Source organism: Carex rostrata, chromosome 30 (genome assembly GCF_964058835.1).
Source record: "Carex rostrata chromosome 30, lpCarRost1.2, whole genome shotgun sequence".
Classification (NCBI taxonomy): domain Eukaryota; kingdom Viridiplantae; phylum Streptophyta; class Magnoliopsida; order Poales; family Cyperaceae; genus Carex; species Carex rostrata.
Window position 1 is genome coordinate 4,155,161 of NC_135947.1, and position 25,262 is coordinate 4,180,422.

The 25,262-nt window shown below is 31.9% G+C and overlaps 1 protein-coding gene across 2 annotated transcripts; it reads right to left on the reverse strand.

The window, feature by feature from the left end:
* Positions 1-20,085: 20,085 nt before the first annotated feature.
* LOC144546793 (uncharacterized) lies at positions 20,086-22,199 on the reverse strand. 2 transcript variants are annotated; one of them, XM_078295353.1, is made up of 3 exons: positions 21,935-22,199; positions 20,851-21,659; positions 20,086-20,790 (listed from the first exon to the last, which is right to left on the reverse strand). In XM_078295353.1, the coding sequence occupies exons 2-3, from the start codon at positions 21,437-21,439 to the stop codon at positions 20,423-20,425; spliced, it is 957 nt and encodes a 318-aa protein (XP_078151479.1). In that variant the 5' UTR covers positions 21,440-21,659; positions 21,935-22,199; the 3' UTR covers positions 20,086-20,422. The 2 variants fall into 2 exon arrangements, with proteins under 2 accessions (XP_078151479.1, XP_078151478.1); XM_078295352.1 differs by having other exon boundaries at positions 20,086-21,659; positions 21,935-22,198.
* Between the last annotated feature and the right edge of the window lie 3,063 nt (positions 22,200-25,262).

Here is a 25,262-nt window from a genome sequence, read left to right on the forward strand (position 1 = left end):
GTAATTACGAATCAAGACAATGCATTAATTTGTTGAGAAAGAAATTTGAAGGTCGAGTACCCTCAAGATTCTATTGATGAGGACATCAAAGGTGTCCAATTTAAGATAGTGCATTATTAGTCTAATGGGTTGTTAAATACATTAATTTAGATGTTAAGGGTAAGTAGAAAGAGGTTTTGTTAATTAAATGTGGATCCAGAAAAATATACAGGCCAGTTCTCTCCATTCTAAAAATATATTATGAACAAGTAATATTATTGAAAGAAATCAATATAAACAAAATAGTAAAATGTGATGGTGAAATTGTCTAGTTTGGTTTAGATAGATGACATGAGGAGAGTGTTTCTTACCAACATCATTATGTTTTCCTAAAATTATAGTAGCAAAGGGCTACATGGATAAATATCTCGTTTGGAAAATATATTAGTAGGGAATTATTTAAATGAATGACAAGATTGACATAAATTTCTAGTTTTTTAATCAGACCCCTTGCTTTGGATCAAATTATTTGGCGATGACATCCATCTAAAATTTTACAGTCCACTTTATTCTTGTTTGATTAGAATTTGATGGTATATATTAATTATGCATACGTGTTCAAATTATTTGGCGATGACATTCATCTAAATTTTTACAGTCCACTTTATTCATGTTTGATTAGAATTTGATGGTATATATTAATCATGCGCCGTGTAATGTTGTTTAGCAAGTCAGAATCCCTCTTAAAAGTACAATTTTTTTTTTTTTTTGTTATTTAAATGGTGTTGTCTTCTTGTAAGTTTTATATGATGGGTTTTATTGTATGTCTTTTAAAAATTAGTGAAATTGTTGTTGACTAGTAGTTTTATTTTTATTAAATCTAGGTTTAGACAAAGGATATTATTTTGGTTCTACTATTTAGTATCCAAAATAATGAAAAATTTCATTGAAGGAAGTTGCTTACACCTGGTGCTGTTTCAAATCAACAGCAACCGCATCAAACGATCAAAAGCAAAGAGGATAAATGTAAGAAAGGCCAGCATATGTTAAATTTGGTACCGCTGCTAAGTCCCCTAGCAAATAATAAATTCTCTCTATTCATGGACCACGGTAATATTTATGAATATGATGTCGTCAAATTTCAGAACATTTTATTTATAGAAATTAATTAAAAATAATATAGAGAAATAGATAGATGACAATAGTATTTTGATAGTATAGAAGAAACCGAATTATTAATAAAAAAAATTCCTACACCACCTTATTTTTCTAGAAATTAAATATTTTAAGGATCGAATTTCCAGATAATCCATCAATATTCCTATATTATTTCCAACAAATTTCTATAAATAAAAAATTCTGATCAAGTTTCAATACAACTTACCCCATGAATTAATTTTCTACGAGACAACCATGAAGGAGAGTCATGTCAAATTAATTAAATTATGTAAAGAGACCCGCAAAACAAGAGGTGTACTGGTGAGCGGTGAGTGGTGTAGTGATGATAAGACAAGAAAGAAAGAGAAGTATGAGATGAAATGTGGACCAAAGCTGGGATTCTAAAGCTTCAATTGTTTGGTCAGATTTGCTTATCCCTAGGCATATTAGTCAGAGATAGAGAAAACTAGAGAAACAAATAAATAAACAAAGCCAGATAGTGGATACTCATGTCATGGTAATGACAATATATGGTGCATCAACTCAAAAAAAAAAAAAGACAATATATGGTGCAGAACTCAGAAGCTTTGTTGGTCACAGGTTGGGCATGAAAACCTGGAGTTATTGCTTCTCCCTCGTTTAGAGAGCCTTTATTTGCTTTAATGCAATTTTTGATTTTTTTCTCTCCAGTCAAAGATACAAGTATTGCGGTCCGTGGAGATGACATTTGATTTGATGGTTATTGTTACTATTGTTGTATCCATTTTTTTTTTTTTTTTTTGAGAAAAAGCCCATGGGCATATTGTTGTATCCGTTAGAAGCAAGAAAATATCTGTTCTTTTGATGATGATTTTGTTTGGTTTCCATAATTTGCTTATCAGTGTTGTCCTAGATTTGACGAATTAAATCTACCTCAAATCAGGAGTTTTTTTTTTATAAAATCGTAATTTAAATAAAAATATTAACAAAACAGTTGAAGTTACAAAAATCATCAATACCAAAGGTAAAATTCGATACACCTCGGGAATTTAGAAGTGTACCAAATCCTACATTTCATACAGTTTCTATCACAAGCTGCATACAAGACCACATCCAATTTTGTAAAAATTGGGTTGTACCGAACTATAGATTAGATCAGGGTTGACCAGATCTATGTTTCGGTACAACTTTTTTTTTTTAAGCCCTAAACCCTTAAAAGAAATTAAGAGAGATGTACCAAATCAAGGGTTCGATACTATTTTTTTAAGAATCGCAAATTGTAGAAGGGTAAAAGGGATGTACCGAATCTCCCATGTTACCATGTAGCACTGCCACCCAATCACTTTTGTTATATTTTTTATTTTAATTACATTTTATAAAAAAAATCTCAAACTGGGATTATATTAGAATCTCACGAAAATTTGTTGAAGTGCTCAAATATAATTCTTCGATCAGGTGAAGAACAAGCATGTTTAAGAAATTTAACAAGATTTTCGAGAACTTCAACATCATGTTTATGTGTAACATGAAGTTATATTAAAATATGTGTATTATAAATTAAAGATAAAAAATATCACCTAATCAATTAAATGTTCAAACTTAATAAATGTTTTTCATTCAATTCTGTCTTATATGCTTGCGTTATAACACACGTTTTCTAACCTTTAACGCAATACAGTCTGAATCTGAAAATCCATTTATTTTTCAAGTAGAATGAACTTACAATATAACCCAAAATTTTTATTTATACCCTTTAAAAAAAAAAAAAACCAAAACACCTCGAGAATTCCACATTTACTCGGGCCGCTAAGCCAATTTGCGATCCATTTATGGGAGACCGCTGATTGGCTTAGAGGTCTCTCAAAACTGTAATATATTCAATATTACAGTTTAGTTTTTGAGCTTTTGGGACTGCAAAGCCAATCTACACCCTTTCATAAATGGACCGCAGATTGACTTAGCAGTCCGGATAAACGTGAAATTCCCTCATTTTAGAGGTGTTTTTCTTATGCTATTAATAAAAATTTCGACAATATAACAAATGTGAACTAAGCCAACTTATGTTATAACGGTTATCATGTAGAAAATTAACATGTTCTCTGATCAATATAAATCGCATTAAAGATTTTTTTTTTTCAGAAATTGAACATGTTCCAATTGATTTTCATACGATCGCAAAAGTTTTATATTATTGACCTTTATATTTATAAAAACAAAATAAAATTAAGTTTTTTCATGGCGTATAATATAGAAATTCGGAATGTTGATTTCTGTATAATAATGTTCTGTCTCCGCTTCTATAAGCAAGTTAACTAAGATAAATAAAAATGGAGAAATCCAAAACAGCCTACAGCAGTGGTCCTTTGGCAAAGGGGACAAAGCTGTATCCAGCTTCCAGCCTCTGATATATTTATAATTTTCCTGCCCTTTCTGACCTTGTTGCCCCCTCATAATTTTATAATTATTGTCTTTGCTTTTTGTCTCTCTATTCTTTGTTTTTTTTCTTTGCGTTTTAAAGCTTTTTGGCAGCCGAGCAATTTCTACTTGATTTAATCCGAATCTAAATTTTAGTTCAATCAAACCAGAATTTTTTATTTATATAAATTACTAAAAATAATATAGAAACATAGATGAATTGTTCGAAGATTTTAATCATCAATGTAACCGTCCTTTTAATAGCCACACCACACGACTACACAAAATATTACACAACAGATTCGGCTCTTACATACTTTAATTTTATGTAGACCTGTAAACCACTGTCACAAAATATCCACATAGCTTCATAGCTCTAAAGAAACATAATTGATTAGGTTGCATCTATGAAATTAAAATTCTCTTATACTTTATCTAATCCTCTATATTATTTTTAAATAATTTCTATAAATAAAAAATTATCAAATCAAATCATGGCATATCATTGGCGCTTACGTACTGTGCTGAGGATGTTTGAGATAAAGCATTAGAACTGAGAATAATAACGCATGACATGAATGATAAATTGATGATGATGTATTACGCACATGATATTGACGTAAAATTTAAGCATGGCATAGTGATGATCTAATTTCATTTCATTATATCTAATCGTAAACATTACATATTAAACTTAGTACAATAGGAAAACAATATAATAGGAGGCCGGTTGAACTAAAAACATTCAACTCAAAGATAGTATTTTTTTAGTAAAAATTTATTTTAATCGAACATACCCATTAAAGAAACCACTGCAATTATTTTCTTACATATTTATGTACGCTTTTGAAATCCGTGTATTCTCTTTTGTTAGCTCATAAATAGTGGCAAAATAGTACTTTTGGAGTACAAAACACACCATTTTTTAGGGAAAAAAAAGAAAGATATATGTTTGATCCAATCCACTTTAGTCTGACATGTGTGATTTTTTCAAAAGGAGCTCATCATTTATTAATTTTTATGTAAAGGTCCACAACTAACTAGATCAGAAGAAATAATAACAAACAAACAAAATATCATTAGAATCATGCCAATGTATTCAAACTGATAAACATGATATGTCTAATTTTGAAATAATTATCAGATACAAGAAAAAATAGACATGTATCAAGATACCGACTTGTATTTTTTGCAACACCAATTTGAGCTAGAGGTATTATTATTTCAATTACTTGATTTCAATTTGGATTTGAACTCGATCATAAATGGATAAAGACACAAATTTTATCAGATAAGATAAAATATTAGCACAAAACTTGTTAACAGAGATACAAACTAATACAAATGATATGCATAATTTTGAGGTAACTCGATAACTGAGAGAAAAGTGTAGGTCAGATAAACATCGAACGTTTCTTTGGATTTGATGAGTACTGGAGCTGTCTGATGCACTTTAAGATTCATGCGCATTCTGTTCTGAGATTCATGTGCACAAATTTTAAAATGTATTAGACAATTTCTGTGGGATCTGCAATCGAACGATTTATGTGTGGCATTAATTCTTCACTCGGCTCAACCATTTCTTTCTTATAAGGTCCAACGTGATATTCCCACTTTTGTTGACCGTATTGCCAAATTCATTTTTAAAAAATAAACACATCTTAAAAAAATAAAATTCCAGGACTACCAGAATTTCTAGCAGTCTTAAAAATATATATATATATTTTTTTTAAAAAGCCCAGAGTCACCAGAATTGCTGGCAGTCTGGGTATTTTTCAAAATATGAAAAAAGTTGGGTATTTTTATAACTTCTTTTATTTATGGATATTAATTAAAAAATCGGAACACAACACCTATTTATAGCCAGACCGTATCCTACACAGTATACACAGTAAAACCTATTTATAGCCAGTAATAAAACTAGGAAACATATAAGAGTAAAGCTAGCGTGTGACATGCTCATCAAGAAAGTTTGGTGATCATAACTCCAAAAGTATATCGGATCGACGTCAAATGTCAAATCCAAACCGTTAAAATCCATGTACTTCATGAGTGATGAATATACATGCAAAATTTTGAAAGTTTCGAGTTTATTTGCTACACGGTCAAGTGGTCAAAGAAATAATAAAAATTGAATATATAAAATAACTTATAATAAAATGTTCATTTCTTTGACCACTTGACCGTGTAGCAAATAAACTCGAAACTTTCAAAATTTTGCATATATATGCATCACTCATGAAGTACATGGATTTCAACGGTTTGAATTTGACATTTGACGTCGATCCGATATGCTTTTGGAGTTATGCTCACCAAACTTTCTTAGTGAGCATGTCACACGCTAGCTTTACTCAACATATAAAGCGGGTGCCACTTTTACAAATTATCAACAAGAGCCAACTCGGTTATTTTATCTATAGTGTCAGGGGAGAGGGGGGCGTCCAATGTCCATCGGACTACTTTTGTGTTCGATGAGTTCTCTTCACCATCGGATCTGCTTTAGGATTCGCGCCTGCAATTTCGCATCTACTTTAAATTCCGTACACACGAATCCTAAAGCAGATCTGACGGTGAGAAAACCCATCGAACACAAAAGTGGTCCGATGGTCATCGGACAGCCCCTCTTCCTAGTGTCAGCTGTACATTTTTTTTTTACTAAATGAAGAGAAATAACAAGTAATAATAACAGAGACAGCGTGGAACCCGTGGGTGAAGTTAAATTGTAAAATACCGTACAGAATCCGACAATTCGTATTTGCGGTAATTCAATGAATAATTCCCTTACGCATTGGTTAATTTAATGGGCTTAATTAATATCTAATTACTATTTTTTCAGTCTCATATTGATTCAGTCGTGGTGTTGGATGCAATGGGGAGTGTTGTGGGATTGATCAATGGCTGCTGAACACCATTTTTGAGACTCAAAGTGCAACAGCTGCATTGAAACCGTTGGATCTGAGCTGTACAGTATGCATCCACAAATATTTAAGCGATTATTGGTGAAAAAATCATTACGAAAAATAATTACTCTTCGGTCTCCAAGTGATATATTGCCAACATTCTCTCTGTTTAGTGGAATATAAGCCCAACACCACTTATTAGATCATGCAAATCAAATTGGACTTCTAAATCAGGTATTTGGGCTGGGCCTCCAAAACTTGATGCATCAAAGGATTGACAGCTAATATTTCGTTAGATGTGGATTAATACTTTTTTTTTTATTGGATTAATTTTTTTTTTTGAAATTGAGTTTTTTTATTGGATTAATACTTGGGTAAAACTTAGGTGCTATGGAAAGTATAAAGTTTTCTGTAAGTGTTACGGTCTCAAAAAACTACCATATAAACTTCAAATTTTGATCAAGTACTTCAGTAAATTAGTTATATAATGAATTTGTAGAATACCATATTTTACTATTATTGAATTTTTCTTACTATTTTTTATGATTTATGAAAGACGGCAAAAAAATGACTTATATTTTTTATCATTTTTCATAAATCATAAAAAATAGTAATTTTTTTTTTCAAAAATAGTGAAAATTGATATTCTACAAGTTCATTATATAAACAATTTACTGAGTTACTTAAATCAAAGTTTGAAATTTATACGATAAATTATTGAGACATTAGTACGGAAAACCTTATGCTATCCATAGCACTTTAGCCTTACTCTTAATACTTTCAAGATGGTATGCTATTTAATTGGTTGTTAAACTGTTTTTTCTTTTCTTTGGGTATAGACCGTAGCTATGTACTCTTTTGTATTTTTTATTAATATATTTTTGGTTTAAAAAAGACAGCTATAAGCTTGAAAAAACACACTTATTGACTAATTTATTTAAACAATTAGCATGCCCCGAAGTGAAGTAAAATATTATGCAAAAAATGACTTTTTTTTTAAATTTATTAGCATGCCCCTGTGTTAAACTATATTTCTATTTTTTTAATCAATTCACTAAGAAGTTAAAAAAGATGTCACTTAGTTATTTTATTAACACTGTTTAACACTTTTTTTACTACATATATTCCCGCCTTAACAAATAGGCAAATCAATTCATAATTTGTACGCAATTTCAACTACAAATAAACAAAATCATCCAAGTACGGCCAAAATGAAATTTCAAATTGTTGTGGAGGGACAAATTAAAATTTTTGTAACCAAATTCAAACATGTATAGTTTAGAGACCTCCAGTGAAATTAATTTGAAAAAAAAAATTTGACCTAATAAGATACTACTAAAAAAAGTAAATTCAAATATAAACTATCAAAGTTAAAGAAAGAAAAATAAAAGAAAACTTAAGCAAACAAATGAAAAACAAATTAACACGAAAAACAAGAGACGATAATCATCACCTCCCAGTGAACTAACAAAAAACTTATCATTCATCGTAATAATCATAAACGCAGTACAATGGTTACCAATTTTTGACTGAACAAATTCCCATTATTATAACTAATTCCTCGAATTTAAACGTGTATAATAATTAGTAACTCACAAATGATTGCTATATTTTTATTCACATAAGAATGCATGCAAAGTACAGCTAACTGCCTAACTGTACAATTTTTGCCTCTGATGATTAAAAATATTTGCAGTCTAAAGAAAGATCATGTAAAAAGAAATACAAGGAATTTGACGTGCAAAATATATATTGAATTATAGATTTTACTGTATAGTTAAGAGAAGTTTGCAAACATTACCAAAATGTATTCATTTATCTGATTAACATACATTAAAGAAATAATTTTGCATTCCATGTAACATAACACATTTTATGAGGAAAAAACAACAAAAACTAAGTGAGATAAATCTACATTGTAACTACTTAGCCAACCTGAATTTGCTGAATACCAGTAATCTCCTTGAATAACTTAGTAAAGTGCTGAATGCGGATGGTACATGGGCCGTACATAGATCTGAAAAGGAACTTAAATTGGAGAGTTAAAACTAAAGTACAAGCATTATTATAAAAAAAGTAAATACAGCTTCCATCTCAAATTTTTTTTTTTAGTAATTACAAATTTGAAAATTCACATCTACAATAAATTTGGACAAAATTGTAAAACAAATGTACGAGAGTTGAACAATGAAATTAAGTGGGCTTGTAAATTCTAGAACCATTCTTCAAATACAGTATCATCAGTCTAATATTAAAAAAAGTATCATTTACTATTTAATTACCATACAAACAGAAACAGAACATAGTACAACCTGGGGGTGCTAAGCCACCCATATCATTTCGAAAATTGTTTATCAAGTATACATATGTTCAAGTGAATTTCACTTTTTAATTTTTATACATAGAAGCCCCTTAATGTGATATTAGAAATTTATAAGGTCTTAAATGAAAATTATGAAAAGCAAAGTTCTGACCGTTTTTTTCTTTTCCGTATGCACTCTTCGGTTTCCGCACCATCTATATTAAAAAATAGAGAATTTTTTGGCTTTTGGAATTTGCAAAGTTGTCAACTCACTGTCTGTATGGCTGTATGTGAAATCTTAGGATTTACTGTTTTTTTATTGAGTAATTTTTTTTTTATGAATGTAGGAACAGGATGTTTTTTCCTTTTATGACCAGTACTTGTAGGAAGTCTTTTACCTTCAACGCACTAGTAGGATGCTTTTCTTTAAGGTGTTGGTAATTTTTATTGTTTTCTTCTGATTTTTACCTAGTAATTCTTAGAAATTGTTAGAAACTTTATATTACCAATCAAGCCTAGTAATTCTTAGGATTTTGTAAATCATAGATCAAAATTTAAATAATATATGAATTTCCATGTTTTTAATTTAGTTATGATGGATATGGCATTTTATTGATGATAGTTATCTATTGTATCCTTTTATGAAATTAAATAGTAAAAGATTTTGTGTTATAATTTTTTTATTTAATTATCTTTTTAAAATGATGTTTAGTCTCCCCATATTTAAATCCTAGTTCTGCCACTGCATAAAAAGCAATTAAAAAAGTTGAAATTTAAAGTAATTTAATTTTAAATTTTAATTACATATTGGTCCATCTCTTTTTGAAAAAGGAGATTAGTTAAAATATATAATGCTCTTCTAAGTCTATTTTAAGAGCTCTTCAATTGTCTATCTTATTTACAAATTTTTATTTTGAAAAACTAAAAAAAATCTTTATTATAAAAAATGGCACATTAATTTGCAATGGTTGAGATTGGTGCAACAATTTAGCAAAGAGGCAGTGATGTAATATTTAATGCAAGTAAAACAATTGATAAATATGTTAATATTGCTTGCGTACCTTGGTGTGTAATTTTATTAGAACACACTTAATGTAAAGAATGTTCTTCTGTTATAAAAACCACTTTACATTTTTGAGGAGACATGTATCTCTCTCCATAATCATGCATGTGCAATTTAGCAAAGAGACATGTATCCTCTCCTTCTCACTCCACACGCTGAACTTGTCTGAAATGCCACTAGCATGATTGGGATGTTAATGTTATGCATGTGCGATGAGGAAGAAAGCCGAAAAGAGTGAAAATTCTAACTAGTATTATATTTTTACATTAAATTCGGCCTAAATGAAAAATAAAAAATATAACAATTTATATTGTCAAAACTACAGATCTAAAGTGTTTTCAACTCTCTTCCAATATCTGTAATTTTTTTTCTATATGGTGCGAATAACTATTGGTTAAAGGCATGCATAGTGCACATAACTCTTAGTAAAAATAATTTAATAGCGTGCAACTGAAAATAAAAAATATAGCCGGAAACAATAGTCATAATAAAAATTTGTAAAAGTCAAGAAACAAAATGTTATGTTTTTTTTTATCAATAATAAATTTGTTACATCGATTAAATAAAAATTATATGGTCACTCGTCAAATTAAAACCAACAAAGTAACTATTAAGACTGTATTTCAGAACAAAGCGTATAAAGAAAAGAAAATGAAATTGAGCTGGAGAGGGCAAATAAAGCAGTCATCTTTTCTATATTCCGATTTAAAAGGGGATAATTAATGAGAAAAATTACAAAAGTTATATTGTAATATCACCTCCGCTCCCTTCCTTTTTTTGTCCGCAAATCGAATGGAGTCAGGATAAGTGGCGGAGTCATATTATACTAGTGCGTAGGCAGGCAACTGTCTACTCCTGAATTTTGTAAATCGGGTATAGGTCTATATATAATTGGACTGTTACCTACTCATGGAATTTTTTACCTACTCCTAAACAACTCATAATATGAATTAATTAATTTACGACAATCTGCAACCCACTAATCGTACTCGTAAAATTTTTTGTCTGTCCCGGATAATAATCCTTAATTATTACGTCCTTGATTCAAGGACGGTCCTCCATTCGCTCCCTTCTACTCTTTAAGGTTTGTTTTACAAATTGAGAAGTATGAAAAAGTTCATCAGATCCATTGATGAAGAAGGAACCAATGTTGTCAGAAATGCAATCAGGATTCAGTAGAACTGTAGAAGCGAATCCAATAAAAAGAATAGAAACACTTTGCACAAGTAAAGCATTGTACGACTTGCACCAAACTAATTATCAAATTCTGTTTTCATCTAAAAATATGGAAACACTTCGCTCAGATATAACATGAAATTTCGCACTTGCGACATGAATGATCGATGGAAGTGCCATTGGAGCCTAAAGACTGTATTTGAATAAATGGAGTTAAATTAGTGTATTTGTCTTGTACGATATAAATCTGAATTCAATTTCAAGCGCGTGGATTATAAACTCTAATCAGGTAACCCCTCAAGCAACTAAACATGCTTAAGCCATAAATCACATCACTAGATGCTTCTCAGATCAGGCGCCTCACAGATTTGCATGCGTTGGTTAGAAAATAGTCGCCTATTTCTTTCCCGCCAGAAGGCCCAGGCATCCACTGACCAAGCCACTGTCCATACCCGCCTCACCGGCGCAGTTAGGCTCACTTAACCCTCCATCTTCAACCTGTCAAATATATAAAGTTTCCAAATATTAAATGTTTCTAAACTAATTGACCACATACTTGTACATTTGATTAACAATAATCTAGAAATATGATACATTGAGAACATTTTTTTTTTTAAACAATGGCATGATACCTATTTCATTCATGAATTTAAATACATTGCTGAAAACTAACACATACCCTGCTAATCAAAATCAGGATGCAATTGTTGCCTCAGCCACAAACACTCACATTCCTAACTAGCTACTAAACATATCAAAAAAATTGATATGTAGTAGCAAGGTTTCAGCTCTGAGTTCTTTTCATCATTGGTCAAGTGCATCGAAAACACAAAATCCTACTCAGTACCAGCCGGTGTCAAATTTAATTAGTGCCCCAAATTTTTTTTAATATTCAATGCATGGTTTTATTTACATCCACCACCATCACAAAAATGAAAAATGTTTGTAAGGAGCAAATAACACAAAATCTCAGCATTCTTGTGCTGTGCACTCATCATATGTGTGGAATTTTTGGAAATCGATCTGATGTTATTTCAAAGGAATAACAGGAACCTGTCACTCTGATTCCAACCATTGATTTTTGTTGAGATTCATGCATGCAAAAACTTCTTCATTGAGATTCGCTCACGGAAAATATTGAATGATTGGGATCTAAATAAAATATTTCTGCTATTCCATTGGAATAGTGGCAGATTTTTTTCCGAAATTTGTAGCTCCCACCACATCACAACATTTTACATCTCTAAGTTAGAAATTAATAGGTGGATTGAGTTGTAAAATGTCCTTTTGAGTCTCATCTCCACAGGGAACAATAAGCGTTTATAAATAATTGCAATGTGATCTTGCCAACTCTTGAAGTAATATTCCGTGCAATCATTTTTTGAATTTGGAAATGTACCAATTAATGTAATAACATCACATCAGATGAAGTCACACATTGATGATTTTTTTATAAACCATAATTAATTAAATTAATTTTAGCAAAGCAGCATGATTTTTTTTTTTTTTACAAAAACCATAAGGACCGAATTCCCAATTCGGTCTCCCTTTATTTTGAAACAAGGGGCTGTCTCCGGCAAAAACAGATTGTTCCAAGCTGAAACAAGGGTTGTCCCTGACAGAAACATCTTATTCCTTGCAGAAATAGAGGCTGTCCCTGACAGAAACATCTTATTCCTTGCAGAAATAGAGGCTGTCCCTGACAGAAACAGAGCCGAAACATAATAATAGAAATACAAGGTGTTCATGAAAAGCCGAAATAGGCCGAAACATATCGAAACAGGTCGAAATGGGTCGAAACAAGACCGAAACAGGAGCCGAATCAGAGAAAAATGTGGAGACCGAATTAAGGATTCGGTTCTTATGGTTTTTGTAAAAAAAAAATATCATGCTGCTTTGCTAAAATTAATTTAATTAATTATGATTTATAAAAAAAAATTCACATTGATTAGTGCATAGTTGAAATACATGAAAGTGGTTGACACTTTTTTTTTTTTTTTTTTGTGAGAAACTTGACAGTAGCTAACAAGTGATTAAACACGACGTGTATTAAATTTGATGTCAATTGGAGATCCATCAAGTAGTTCGAATAATTCACGGTTTAATTTTATCGCTACTTGATTAAGGACCAAATTAATTCCAAATTGCATTAAATTTAATACAAACAATTCATATTGTATTAAACATATCCGTAAAATTTACAATTTTTATTTTGATTAAATATAGTCAACATATTTTTTTTTTCTGATCGGTTGATTCTTTCAAAACTACCAACTTTGTACCAAATAAATTGAATAAAGTTAGGTGAAAATTACAAGGCCTTTTCATTGGATGCTGGTACTCTGCACAAGAACCTAGTTTTATATTAACTTATACCTGATAAATGTTTAGTTTTTGCTGGCACCTTTTGACATTTTATACAACGACATAGTCAAAACTAATGCATAATAACATCTCTTATAAATGGAATGAAAGCGACAATTCTCACTTTCTCAGTAAATGTGACCCGCCTCACGTCCCCTTAAAATGACACCGCCACAGAAGAGAGAATTCAGATCTAAACCAGTATATTAAATGAAAGAATATGAAATAGTAACATAGATACTGTCAAGTTCCACTGTTCCAGTCAAAGATACACTGCACTTCCAGATGGGTGCCATCTGAAAGTTAACCCAATTAAACAGTACAATTAAAAATTAATACGCATGATGTGGTGGTGTCAGATTCACATCTAGTTTTGTCAAAGTTTCACAGTAACACTGCCAAGAGTAGTTGACAACTTTTAATTTATATTAAAGATTTTTGTTTTATTTTCTTCTCCCAATATATTCATATTAAAAAGTTGGAAAGAAATCTGATAAGATCCTAAGGGATTGTAGGATCCTACGATTCTAAATCCAACTTTTCATTTTTTGAGTTGTACGAATCTCTATAGAAATTATTTTTATGCACGAATCTCAAAACAAATAAAAGGTTGGATTTATAATCGTAGGACCCTACAATCTCTTTAGGATTGTAGCAGATTTATTTCCACTATGAGGAGAATAACACAAATAACAACTTAGAGTCAGGTCAATCAAATATTTTATTTTTAGAAAAATAATAAATATTTTGTAAAGAATCAGAAAAATGGCCACATTTTTTCGATCTTCTATCAGCTATATTTTCCGTTCAGAAATTTTATAAGAAATTGCATAATTGATACTGCGGATGTACCCTTTCAATTATGTGACTGCGGAATTTATTTTTAAAAATTCGCATTGGTTACGGGATTTCTTAGAAAATTCTTAAATGTCATATTTTTGCTCTTTAAAAATTTTATTACTGTTTTAAAAATAAAGTTTCGACAGATCAGGTCAAGTGACGTTCAATTATTTTGGGTTTCATGATCATGATCATGACTTTTCCTCTAACCTAGGAGATATCGTGATGTGGATTGTGGGGGCCCAATTGCATTCCTCACACAGAAACTTCTATTTAAAATGTAAGTATTAGATAGATTGCCAGGAAATTTTGACGAGATAGAAGAAACTGAACTAGTGTTGTAGTTCGTTTAGAAATGTCTAAAAAAAAACACCAGTAATTTAATTTCTTTACCTGCTAATTTTTTTTTTTTTTTTTTAAGTTTCATGGCAGTTACTGTCAGGTATTTTTAGCTGCTAACTCAAAACCGCACGGTAGACTACAGGTCTGATCGATTTTAATAAAATAGAGTTGAAAATAAATAATTTACAATTGAATTTGGGTGATTGAAAGTTTGAAACGATTAATTATAGAAGAAGAATTGATTTTGGATACATGAAGGCCTGTTCGGCTACATTACTGTTTTCATGTGAAAAACTGAATTTTTTTTTTCTCACGGAAACAATATTTTTCAGTTCAATTTCTGTGTCCATGCCCATTCCCAATTGGAGGCCGAACAGGCCCAAAAAAAAAAGACTTTAGTTATCACTTATTTACTATGTATGTTATTGAAACCGTAGAATATCACTGCCTTTATTCTTTCAGAAACAGTAAAAGCATGTTAGGTTGTTCTGTTTTCTTTGTTAGTCCTCTAGATTCATGTGAGCTTAACTTCAACTCATTACTCTTTGTTTACAACAGAGAGAAGAAGATGAGAAGGGACAATTTTGTCTTTTAACTTCAGCTAATTCTTTTTTCGTCAAATCCGACCCTTTTTGGCAAGATTTTAAATAGCATTTTTTTCCCACTTTAAATCGCGTCAATTGAACTTTACCTCTGCACATTTTTTCTTCCGGTCGTAAAATTTCCAAAAACAAGATTTTTTTTTTTTTTGCTTTCTTCGGAACAAACTAGTTCCGATCAGACCCTACATCGTAATTCAGCCCAAAAAAAGAAATAAGAATGGCAGAAGGAAAGGATGTTGTCTCAACACTTAAGGCATGATTGAGATTTGATAGAGATGAGAATCCACATCTGAAAAAGTGGAAACTCATAAATACGGATACGTACAGAATTAATTATGAAAAAATAATGAAATAGATTAAATAAAATAAAAATTTCCACAACTAAATAAAATAGATTAAATATTAACATAACTTATTAATTGTGAATTTTTGTAATTTAATTGTATTTTAGAAAGAAAAATAAAATACAATTAAATAAAATTGATTATATATTAACATAACATTTACTCAAAAAAAATATTAACATAACATTACTTATATTAACATAACATTACTTATTAATTATTATTTTATAAAATATAAATTATTTATATAATTAAATAAAATAAGAAAATGGGTACTTTAAAATAAAACAAATTGTACAAATTTAATTAAAATGTTGTCCAAGGTGCTATTAAATGACTGTTTTTAAAATTGAAAAAATGTAACATAGATTTACTTATATAATTACTAAAAATAAAAAAATAATGTCCCCCCGCACATTTCTTTCACATCCAATAAATAAGCAGAAAGGTCAATAAGTTGAGGCGGCTTCGTTTCTTTTTTCCAAAAGATGGGGACTTGGACTGAGACAATCAAACACCCATCACATCACATCTCCACCAAAACAATAATTTCAGAGTGAGTCTATGATATTATGCATATTACGATTTGTTACTGTGCTATGGGTCTATATTTGAGATTTCAAATTCTAACGGTCGATCCGAACCGTTCATCTTGTTCTCCATATTAATATGTATTTGGAGACCAAATTTTACATTTTTTGAAATTTTTTTACTATTTTTTTAGATTTATTGAAAATAACTGTTTTTGGATGGTCCAGAATTTTCAGATCAAGTGATTTTCTAAATATCTAAAAAAATAGTAAAAAAATTTCAAAAAATGTAAAATTTGGTCTCCAAATACATATTAATATGGAGAACAAGATGAACGGTTCAGATCGACCGTTAGGATTTGAAAACTCAAATATAGAGCCGTAGCACGGTAACAACCCGTGATATGCATAGTACCATAGACTCACTCATAATTTCAATATCACCTGTGGAATGTTTAAAGTACCAAAATTGAGCAAATCAACTGTGAGAAATACCACAGGGTTCATTGCATGGTAGCATTCACAGGGAATCTGTGACAGTGACAAAAGACAAGTGCACCCGTTTGTTTACCCGTTTCACATTGTACCACTACTAGTTACCTTTTTTGGGACCGAATCGTTTGCCTCCAGAGTCACTGCGGGCGGGCTCAAATTTAAAAACAGTAACAGTAATTAAACCCTTTAACAGTAATTGGTCCCACCCTGCAGTGACTCTGGGGACAGAAATTTCTTGCACCCCGGAGGGCAGGAGATTCGGTTCCCCTTTTTTTGCTTTTAGAATCAGCAATGTAACATAGTACATTCCAATAAAAACAACATGACATAGTACATTTGACTTGAGCAGGTGCTGAATTTTCTTTATTTTGCTTTTAGTCTGATTTTAGCTAAATCACCTAATGTACCAAGAACATATATATATTTCAATCTCTTAACGAAAATTATTTTGTATAATCTTCACATATTCATAATTATAAAACTTGTGACATAAATAAAACTCTATTTTGTTTAGAAAAAAGAAAGAACAAGATGGTCATTTTTATCCAGATTTTTTTAGTATTATAAATGTATTACATATTATGTGAAGAACCAGAACAATGGAAATTTTGTTTCGATATCAAAGTTAAAGAATCAAATTTTTAATTTTTATTTGATTCTGATCATTCATGCATTTTTTTTCAAGGAATTGATTGGTCCCTTAAAAATGTTTAAATGAATTCAATCAATAATTCAGTTCCTTGAAGTGCATCGAAATAAATTTCAACTTTTTCCTTCCTGACAAAATGTTTAATATATTTGTAAAAATAAAAAATTCTGCATTTTTTTTACACTGTAAGAAAAGTTATTTTTGAAACAAGTAACTAGCCACTGCGTAGCGTAGAAACAGACATTATAAAAGAAATGCAACTGGGGTCTGGGGCTACAAAAATTCCCAAATTGTGTGCACCAAAAAAAAAGTGAGCAACGAATCCTTATCCTATGTATCTATCCTACGTCAACATCAGTAGAGATACTCATCTTGGCCACATCATACGCCATGTCACAACCCACCAAAATGATGGTCCAGTAGAGTTAAGTACAGTGTATGAAAAAAACAAAGAAAGAAAGAATGAATGAGGCTCACACATTTTTTTTCAACTGGATAAACCAACCACATTGCCCAAATACTAAAACCTAATTAATTGGAAATGAAATGCATGATTGGACATATGTAGTGTAGCCTGATATGGTGTATTATTTTTAATGCCAGAGATTCTGAACATAGTTTTTTCCTTCGTTGTTTTCCCCAAACAGCTCAAGTCAGTATTGTTTTAGTTGTAATGAGTAATAGACCATCCTTTTATTTTAACTTTTTAGATACATACAAAATTATTGTTGTTAGATTATTCAAAGTTTATTGAAAAAAAAAATTGTAACTATCTTAAAAGTAAAATTTTCTAAAAAAAAGAATAATTTTTTTCTAAAAAAAAGAATAAAATTTGGTCTTCAAACATATTTTAATATGAAAATCATATTAAGCGGTTCAAATAAACTGTTTGAAAAACCGGTACTACTAGCTTTTGTAAAACCAGGTTCTCTACAGCCCTTCTGATTGGTTGAGTTGTACCAATATACCTCATGTGTCTCATCATTGCTAGAATGGATCCTGGAGTTGCCCTTTTAGATGCATATATGCAGAGGCGAATTCATGATTTTCGTCAGGAGCAAAAAATGTTGAATCGGATTTAGATAGCTAATTGGGTTTAAATCCGTTAACTAATTAGATACTTGATAAAAAAAACAATGCTTTAATTTGTACTTTTCAATATTCTGACTTGTAATTTTTGATTCTCTGACTTATAATTCTAATTACCAATTATAATTCAATAAATTTATTTAAAATTTAACTCTAAATTTAATCTGAATTACAAGGGCCAAAAGGAGAACAAACAAATAAGCGCCAAAAATGAGAACCAACTGGACCCGTACAATATTATAAAAACAACTCCAACCCCTCTTTTGTCAGTCCACAAGTGCACTTCCATGCCAATATAATCATAGTTTTAATCAGCAACGATAATATACACTTATTAAATGTGTTGCCTTAACTTAAAGGTTAGAAGCACTGTATCATAACCTCAACAAGTGAATGAGACAATGAGCAAAAGCCAAATAACCGACATGTTTAAATGGGTGATTCTAAAAGTAATAGCACCACCTCAGGTTGTAACCCAAAATTGAACACACACAATCACTTAAACCCATTCAACTAGAACCAAATAAAACAAACACATAATAATACACAAAAATTTGGTTCAATACAAATATAAGTTTTTTTTTTCTTTTCTTTTTTTTTGAAAGGAACCATGCCCGTAGGCTTTAATATACAAAGTTAAACAAACATTGTAAAACTAGAGCATACAAGAAAGATAAACAGACATTGCTATACATAATTACATAGTATACTTTTAGTACAAGCAAAAAAAAAAACCTTCCAACTGATGTGTCTAAACCTAGAGCATACAAATCCAGGCACAACATCAGTTATACAAAGAGTATACCAAACACAAGGAAGCACTTACAACATCAGTCACCACAAATAATTGGATGGATTTAACCACCTAGAAAGCAACTGGTACGGTGGCTGAATGTAGCTCTTATACCACACTTCAAAAGGCAGCAAGAGATGTGGCAAGGAAGACACTTACTAGCAAATTGGGCGAGAAGATCTGGGCAGGCGTTTAACGGTAACAGAGGGGAGTCAGCAACACTTAACTTCACTCTTAAAACAACACTCAATCAAGAACATTTCCATTTTAGCCCCTGATGGGTGGTTTGGTGGTTTAAATACCAGCAAAGGGAGTGGTACATTTCCTCCCAGACACTAGGAAGCAGGGCATCAAACCAAGCTTCTGGTTTTGTGTTTTTCTTCTTTTTCTTAGAACTTTTCATTTCTGGTTTTGTAAGATAAAACTGTTATAATTTCCAGTAAGATAGGCCTACGGGTTTCAATTCAAACAAAAAAAATGTTATACAAAGAGTTGTGAAAATGAGAATTCGCACATACATAGCAGCACAAAGAGTACCCCTAAAGACGTGGCATTTATGTCAAAACCATAGCATTTACCAGTAGCAAGGCTGAGGGAAACCTCCGGTGGTAAACAGTATGCAAGGAGAAGAATTTACAGTAGACCCCCTCGAAAAATAAAATTTACAGAAACAACCCCCAGTTTGGAATTCACATCTTCAGAAAAAGCTAGACATTGGTGTATTGGTATTGCCATTTTACCAAAGAACCCCCTGAGGTTTTAAAATTTAAAAAAAAAAAAGGAAAAAACCTTTGAACATCCCCCTGATGAAACCATATTTACAAATCATACCAAAAAGGTGAGTAATATAAAAACAAAAACTAGGAAACCATTTACCAGAACCCCAGGAGAGGAGAAAATCAGGGTAGCAATACCCCCACATATGCCAGTTTATGCAATCGGGCAAAATTAGCCAATTTGTCAGCTTCCATATTAAAAATGCGTGAGATATAAGTGCAATTAAAATTCGGATATTTTGTAAACAGCCCCCAAAATTTCCATAATTTCCAAATGAGTCCTCCAATCAATACAAATAAGTTATAACAGCTGAACAATGGTTCAACACTACAACAAACAAAGGTTTTATAGCATCAACCATAGCAATCAAATTATTATCATTACTAACTGGATAGTAAACTGGTCTAGCCAGTGTTAGGATTTTGCAAAAAAAGGAGATCTTTCAAGCAAGCTCTATGGCCTGGAAAAACTCTAGAAATCTCCAACAACCCCACTGACGATCACACACCAGTTTACTGGATTATCCTATATTACGACGACTACCCCTGCAAGCTACAACTATTTAAAATACCAGTTTTTCAAGGGGTTTTTACTAATATATATAATAATTAATAGATAGATAAATTTAATGGCCGGCAATTTCGAAGTTCAACCAGTTATCGACACTCGCAAAATCACCGATGTTCCCCCCAAAATCTTCCTCGGTCCAATCATCTAGTTCCTCAACAATCTGAGGGAACTCCATTTCATCGGACATCCCCAATTCCTCAGACATCTCCAGTCCAAAGTCCACCGAAGGTAAACCGAACAACCCATCAATCTCTGGAATCGGCTCTTGCTGCTGGTTAAACATATCTGCAATGCTCATGTACTCGATTCTCTCTCTTTCCACCGGCACCGGTTTGACTTGCATTTCAGATTTCACTTCATTTTCAGCCTTTGATTCCGGTTCCGCTCTTGATTCTGATTCCGTCTTTGTTGAACAGGAGGAAACTGGAGAACTAGCCTCACTTGGTTTCTTCGTTTTCTTTCTCAGACCCACTTTCACTAAACCCGGCTTGATAGCATCCTCCCTTGGTTTCTTCGTTTTCTTGCTCAGACCCACTTGCACTAAACCCGGCTTGACAGCAGCCGGTTTGATAGCACCCTGCTTGAGATGGGTAATGGAGTTGCCATTGACTGATTTAAGTCTCTCCTTCTCAGCCGCAAAAGAAGCCGCAGCGGAGTCGTACGCAGCCTTGGCCTCCTCGGCCGTTTCAAAAGTGCCAAGCCAATTGCGTTTTGCAGTAAACGGGTTACGGATTTCAGCCGCCCATTTGCCCCACTGGCGGAGGCGCACCCCCTTGTACTTGGTGGGTCTGACACGTGGTACACCAGGAACGGCGGGGGCTGAGGCAGGACCGGTAGAGGCTTTAGCCGTAGTGGGTTTCTGCTTTGGAATAGGGGTTTTAGCCGGAGTGGCATAGTAAGCCGGGTCCACAATAATCTCCTTCTGGAAGCGTTTCCTACTGGAGTTCTCCAGTTCATTGTCACTGGTGTCGGTTGCATCGGGATCCTCAAAGAATATGCGCAGCCGTTTGATCGCCACTCGGGGCTTCAAAGACTCCATTGTGTCAAGGTTTGCTTCCTTAGTCACCGTCATTTTTAAAGTTCTTTCTATCTCTACAAAATTTCTCTCCTCTTTCTTACCAAAATTGAATAAAAAAAAAGTTCAAACAATAAAAGAGAAACAAAATTATTTGGGGGGGGATTGGGAAGTCCAATTGGGAACTCAGGTGAGGGAGTCTATTAGGAAGGTATTAGGAAAATTCGTCGGACTTTGTATATGTAGAAACCCTGAATATTTTACTCCGAATCCGTCCCTGTAAAATTCCACAAAAAAAAAAAAAAATCTTAGTATTACATATCTGAAATGCACAATAAATCAATGTTTCATGCATCGGATTTAGAGATTGATCATTTGATCTGCTTCATCAGCTAACTACACAGATCAAATTGATACACTGCAAGCACGAAGACAAAATCAGACCACCAATCAACAGATCTGAAAACTGGATGGAAAAAATCGATAAACCCGCCCGCGCCCACCCCCCCCCCCCCCCCCCCAAAACCATATAAAATGGGGGGAAATCGGTACCTGCGCATCGAACTGGACTTGCTACAGTGGGAGCTCAGTTGTATGCGTCGCGTGCTAGAGGCGAAGAAGGAGGAGAGAAAGAAGAAAGCGATCACGACCAGGCAGATGAAGAGGCTAGTAGACATAAAATCTCTTTTGGTGAAATTTGGCGATTCGTTTCCTTCGCTTTCTCTCTCCTCTCCTCTCTTCTTCTTCAACCTCTCTCTCTAAAACCCCAAGCGCAGGTAAAAGGGAAAATAGTAGTCTTGGTAGACAGTATTTAAAGCAATGAGAATGAATTAATTTTTAGAATTAATCTCTTCTTACTATTCCTTTCAATTATTAAAACCATGCACCGAACGGTTTAATTCTTTTTCGCGACCCACAAATCAGTTTGAGAGATGTCAAGCAGTTAAGGTAGACTAGTACTAGATAATACAGTCAGAAAGAGGGGGAGACGAAATAGAAGGGACAAAGGACTCATTAAATGCTCCAGGAATAAGCGGTGAGACTGAACCGTCTTTACTGAAAGCCGTATGTGGGTCCCGGTTGTCGTCAAATATACCTCACGTACTGTACCGTACGTATCCGTTGTGTATTCAGCCCAGTTTAGAAGAGGATGAGGGGAAAGGAATTAACGAGATCACGAACCTAAGGCTATGATTTCTCCTCTCCATTTCCCTCCCTTTTCTCGTGATGTATTAACCGTGTACTTCCCACGCTACTCTTAAGTCGTGACAAAACCACTGCTATGTTGAGGTGTTGGGCCCATTAGTCGGTGAATGAACGGTAATAAACCAGGTGCATTTAATGTTGTTGGCCCACATAGTGGGGGTTTTGGGGAAGATATTTGGTGTCGAGATAAAAGATGGGAACTAAAGCTGGCACAAATATCAATGAAGGGAAATTTACCAACTTGCTCGTGATCTACCAAATCCGATTAACGGTCAGGATATGGTCTAACTTTTACCTTTTAATTTGTAATATAGACATGGTCTATTCAGAGTTAACGAAATCTACAACCATCTGTTCCCGGGCTGCCCTTCTGTATTTCGTGCACCGGGTTCCTTCTCTTGCATCTTAGTGTTAATTATAGTTTATATATGCTCGGATCTCGATGAATCAAAAATTGCTGGATTAGAAATATGATGATACCAAGTTTACTCGGGAGTTTCGGGGACTCCCCGTTTAAATCAGTAGAAAACGTGCTGTACATACTAAATGCGAGCTTGTACGGACTTGTCAATTGTTATGGTATAAGAATTTTATAATTCCAATTTTCTATTCTGAAGTTTTTGCTCTGTACAATCTGGCTGGTGAACTGTCTAATTAGGTTGTTTTTTCTGTTCTTTTCTTTGATGTTGCAATACTTTTTTATTTGAGAATGAGAATATAGTTTTTATTTGGGATTAATTTTAATTTGATTATCAATGAGATAGTTTTTTCTCTATAAAAAATGATATACAAATAAGTCACATTTTTAATATAGTTTTAAATTGCCTCAACAAGATAGCTTCATAGAGTAGAAAATGCTGGTATATTTCAAGAATAATAAAAAAAAATGAAAGGATAAATATATTCTTAATTTACAGTATATGCAGAGTATATTATTATTTTCAAGACTGATATTTCAAAAACATATTGATTCTAATTGAAAGTCAAGTATGATGAGGAGATATCACTGGTTTAAATATCAACTCTAAAGAAGGAGAATAGGATTATTCATATGACAGGATGCAATAATTGTTTTTGGATGGTATTTGAACGAAGACAAATAAAAAATATACTTAAGAGCATGTACATATCTGAAACTCTTGGAGTTTTTAAATAACTGTTAACTAATTTTTAGAAATTTTGTCTCTGAAAGTTTCTAAACCCCCACATCTCTGAAACTAAAATTAGAGTTTCTTAATTGTCACATCAGCAAATAAATTACTAGAGAAAAGAATTTCAGCGAATTATTTGGCTACGTCAGAGTTTATAAACGATTTCTTATTAAGAAACTTTGGAGCAAAGTTGCTAAATAAGAAACCCATCTGCATCCCTGAAACTGGTTTAGAAACTGACACATCAGATTAAAAACTCCAAGAATTTCAGAGATGTAGATGCTCTGATATCCTTGACACGGATAAAATTTTAAAAATATACTTTTCTCAGAAGACAAGAATGTATTTAAGATAAAGAAGACTATAAAATTGTGCTTCACTCTGAATTGTTTCTCAAAATATGCTTCTCTTTATATGCTTTTCACATAATTATTTTTATAAAAATATACTTAAAATTCAATATAATTATAAAATTGTGCCTCATCATAATTTTTTTTAACTTGGTCCCTGATTCTTAACCTGACTCGGGTAAATGGTTGGGTTTTGGTATATTATATTTTTTTCTTTTACTATTTCATGCTGATGCTGAGTCACAGTAAACAGGTAATATTCTAACCTGAACAATTCACTATTAACATTAATAAAATAATATCAGTTGGCAGTGGTAATGATAATTGAACATGATGCAAAAGAATCCAAAGCACAAACCTCATTAGTCCCAAAGCATTTTGAACCTTATAGAAAAAAAAAAAAAAATCTTGGACTTAGTCCGAAGGATTGATAATAATAATAATAATAATAATAATAATAATAATAATAATAATAACAATAACAATAATAATAATAATAATAATAATAATTATTATTATTATTATTATCATTATTTGTGTTTTAATTATCACTGCTATTATTGTAGTTACATTTATATTTTGTGTGCGTCAATATCTCATGTTTTTCTTTTACCTATTACCTCTCTTGCACATTATATATACCGAGTTGTTCTCAAAATAACTTCATGAAGAAAAGCTATCGCAAATTTAAAATTCACCAGAGTAATTTACGAGTTTTATTTTAAAATTTATCAAATTGGATTTAAAGAATAAATTTAAAAAGTTAATTTCAAACTACTCAACTAGCATAGCATTTGTATTCTACTTCTTTTTCTTAGTTCATGTTGCATAATATGAAGAGGTTGAAATTTTTTTAATCTAAAATACACATGAAAAAATTCATTGTTCAAGATATTGATCATATATAAATGGTTGAGGAATAAGAGCATTGAAATGCAAAGGTTTAATTCGTCAAGCAGATCAAGATCAATGATATAAATTTGTTATTAGAAGGTATTTAATTTTTATTAAGTACAACTCACAAACTCCTTGGTGAGTTTAAGTCCGTTATAGTTTTACTTAATTTAGGCTTTATCCTAATAATTTCAAAGGTTTATTGTCATTTTATGAATTACTTTGTTATTTTTATGAAAGATGCTTCCTTATAGGAACGTTTTTTTATTTTATTTTTTT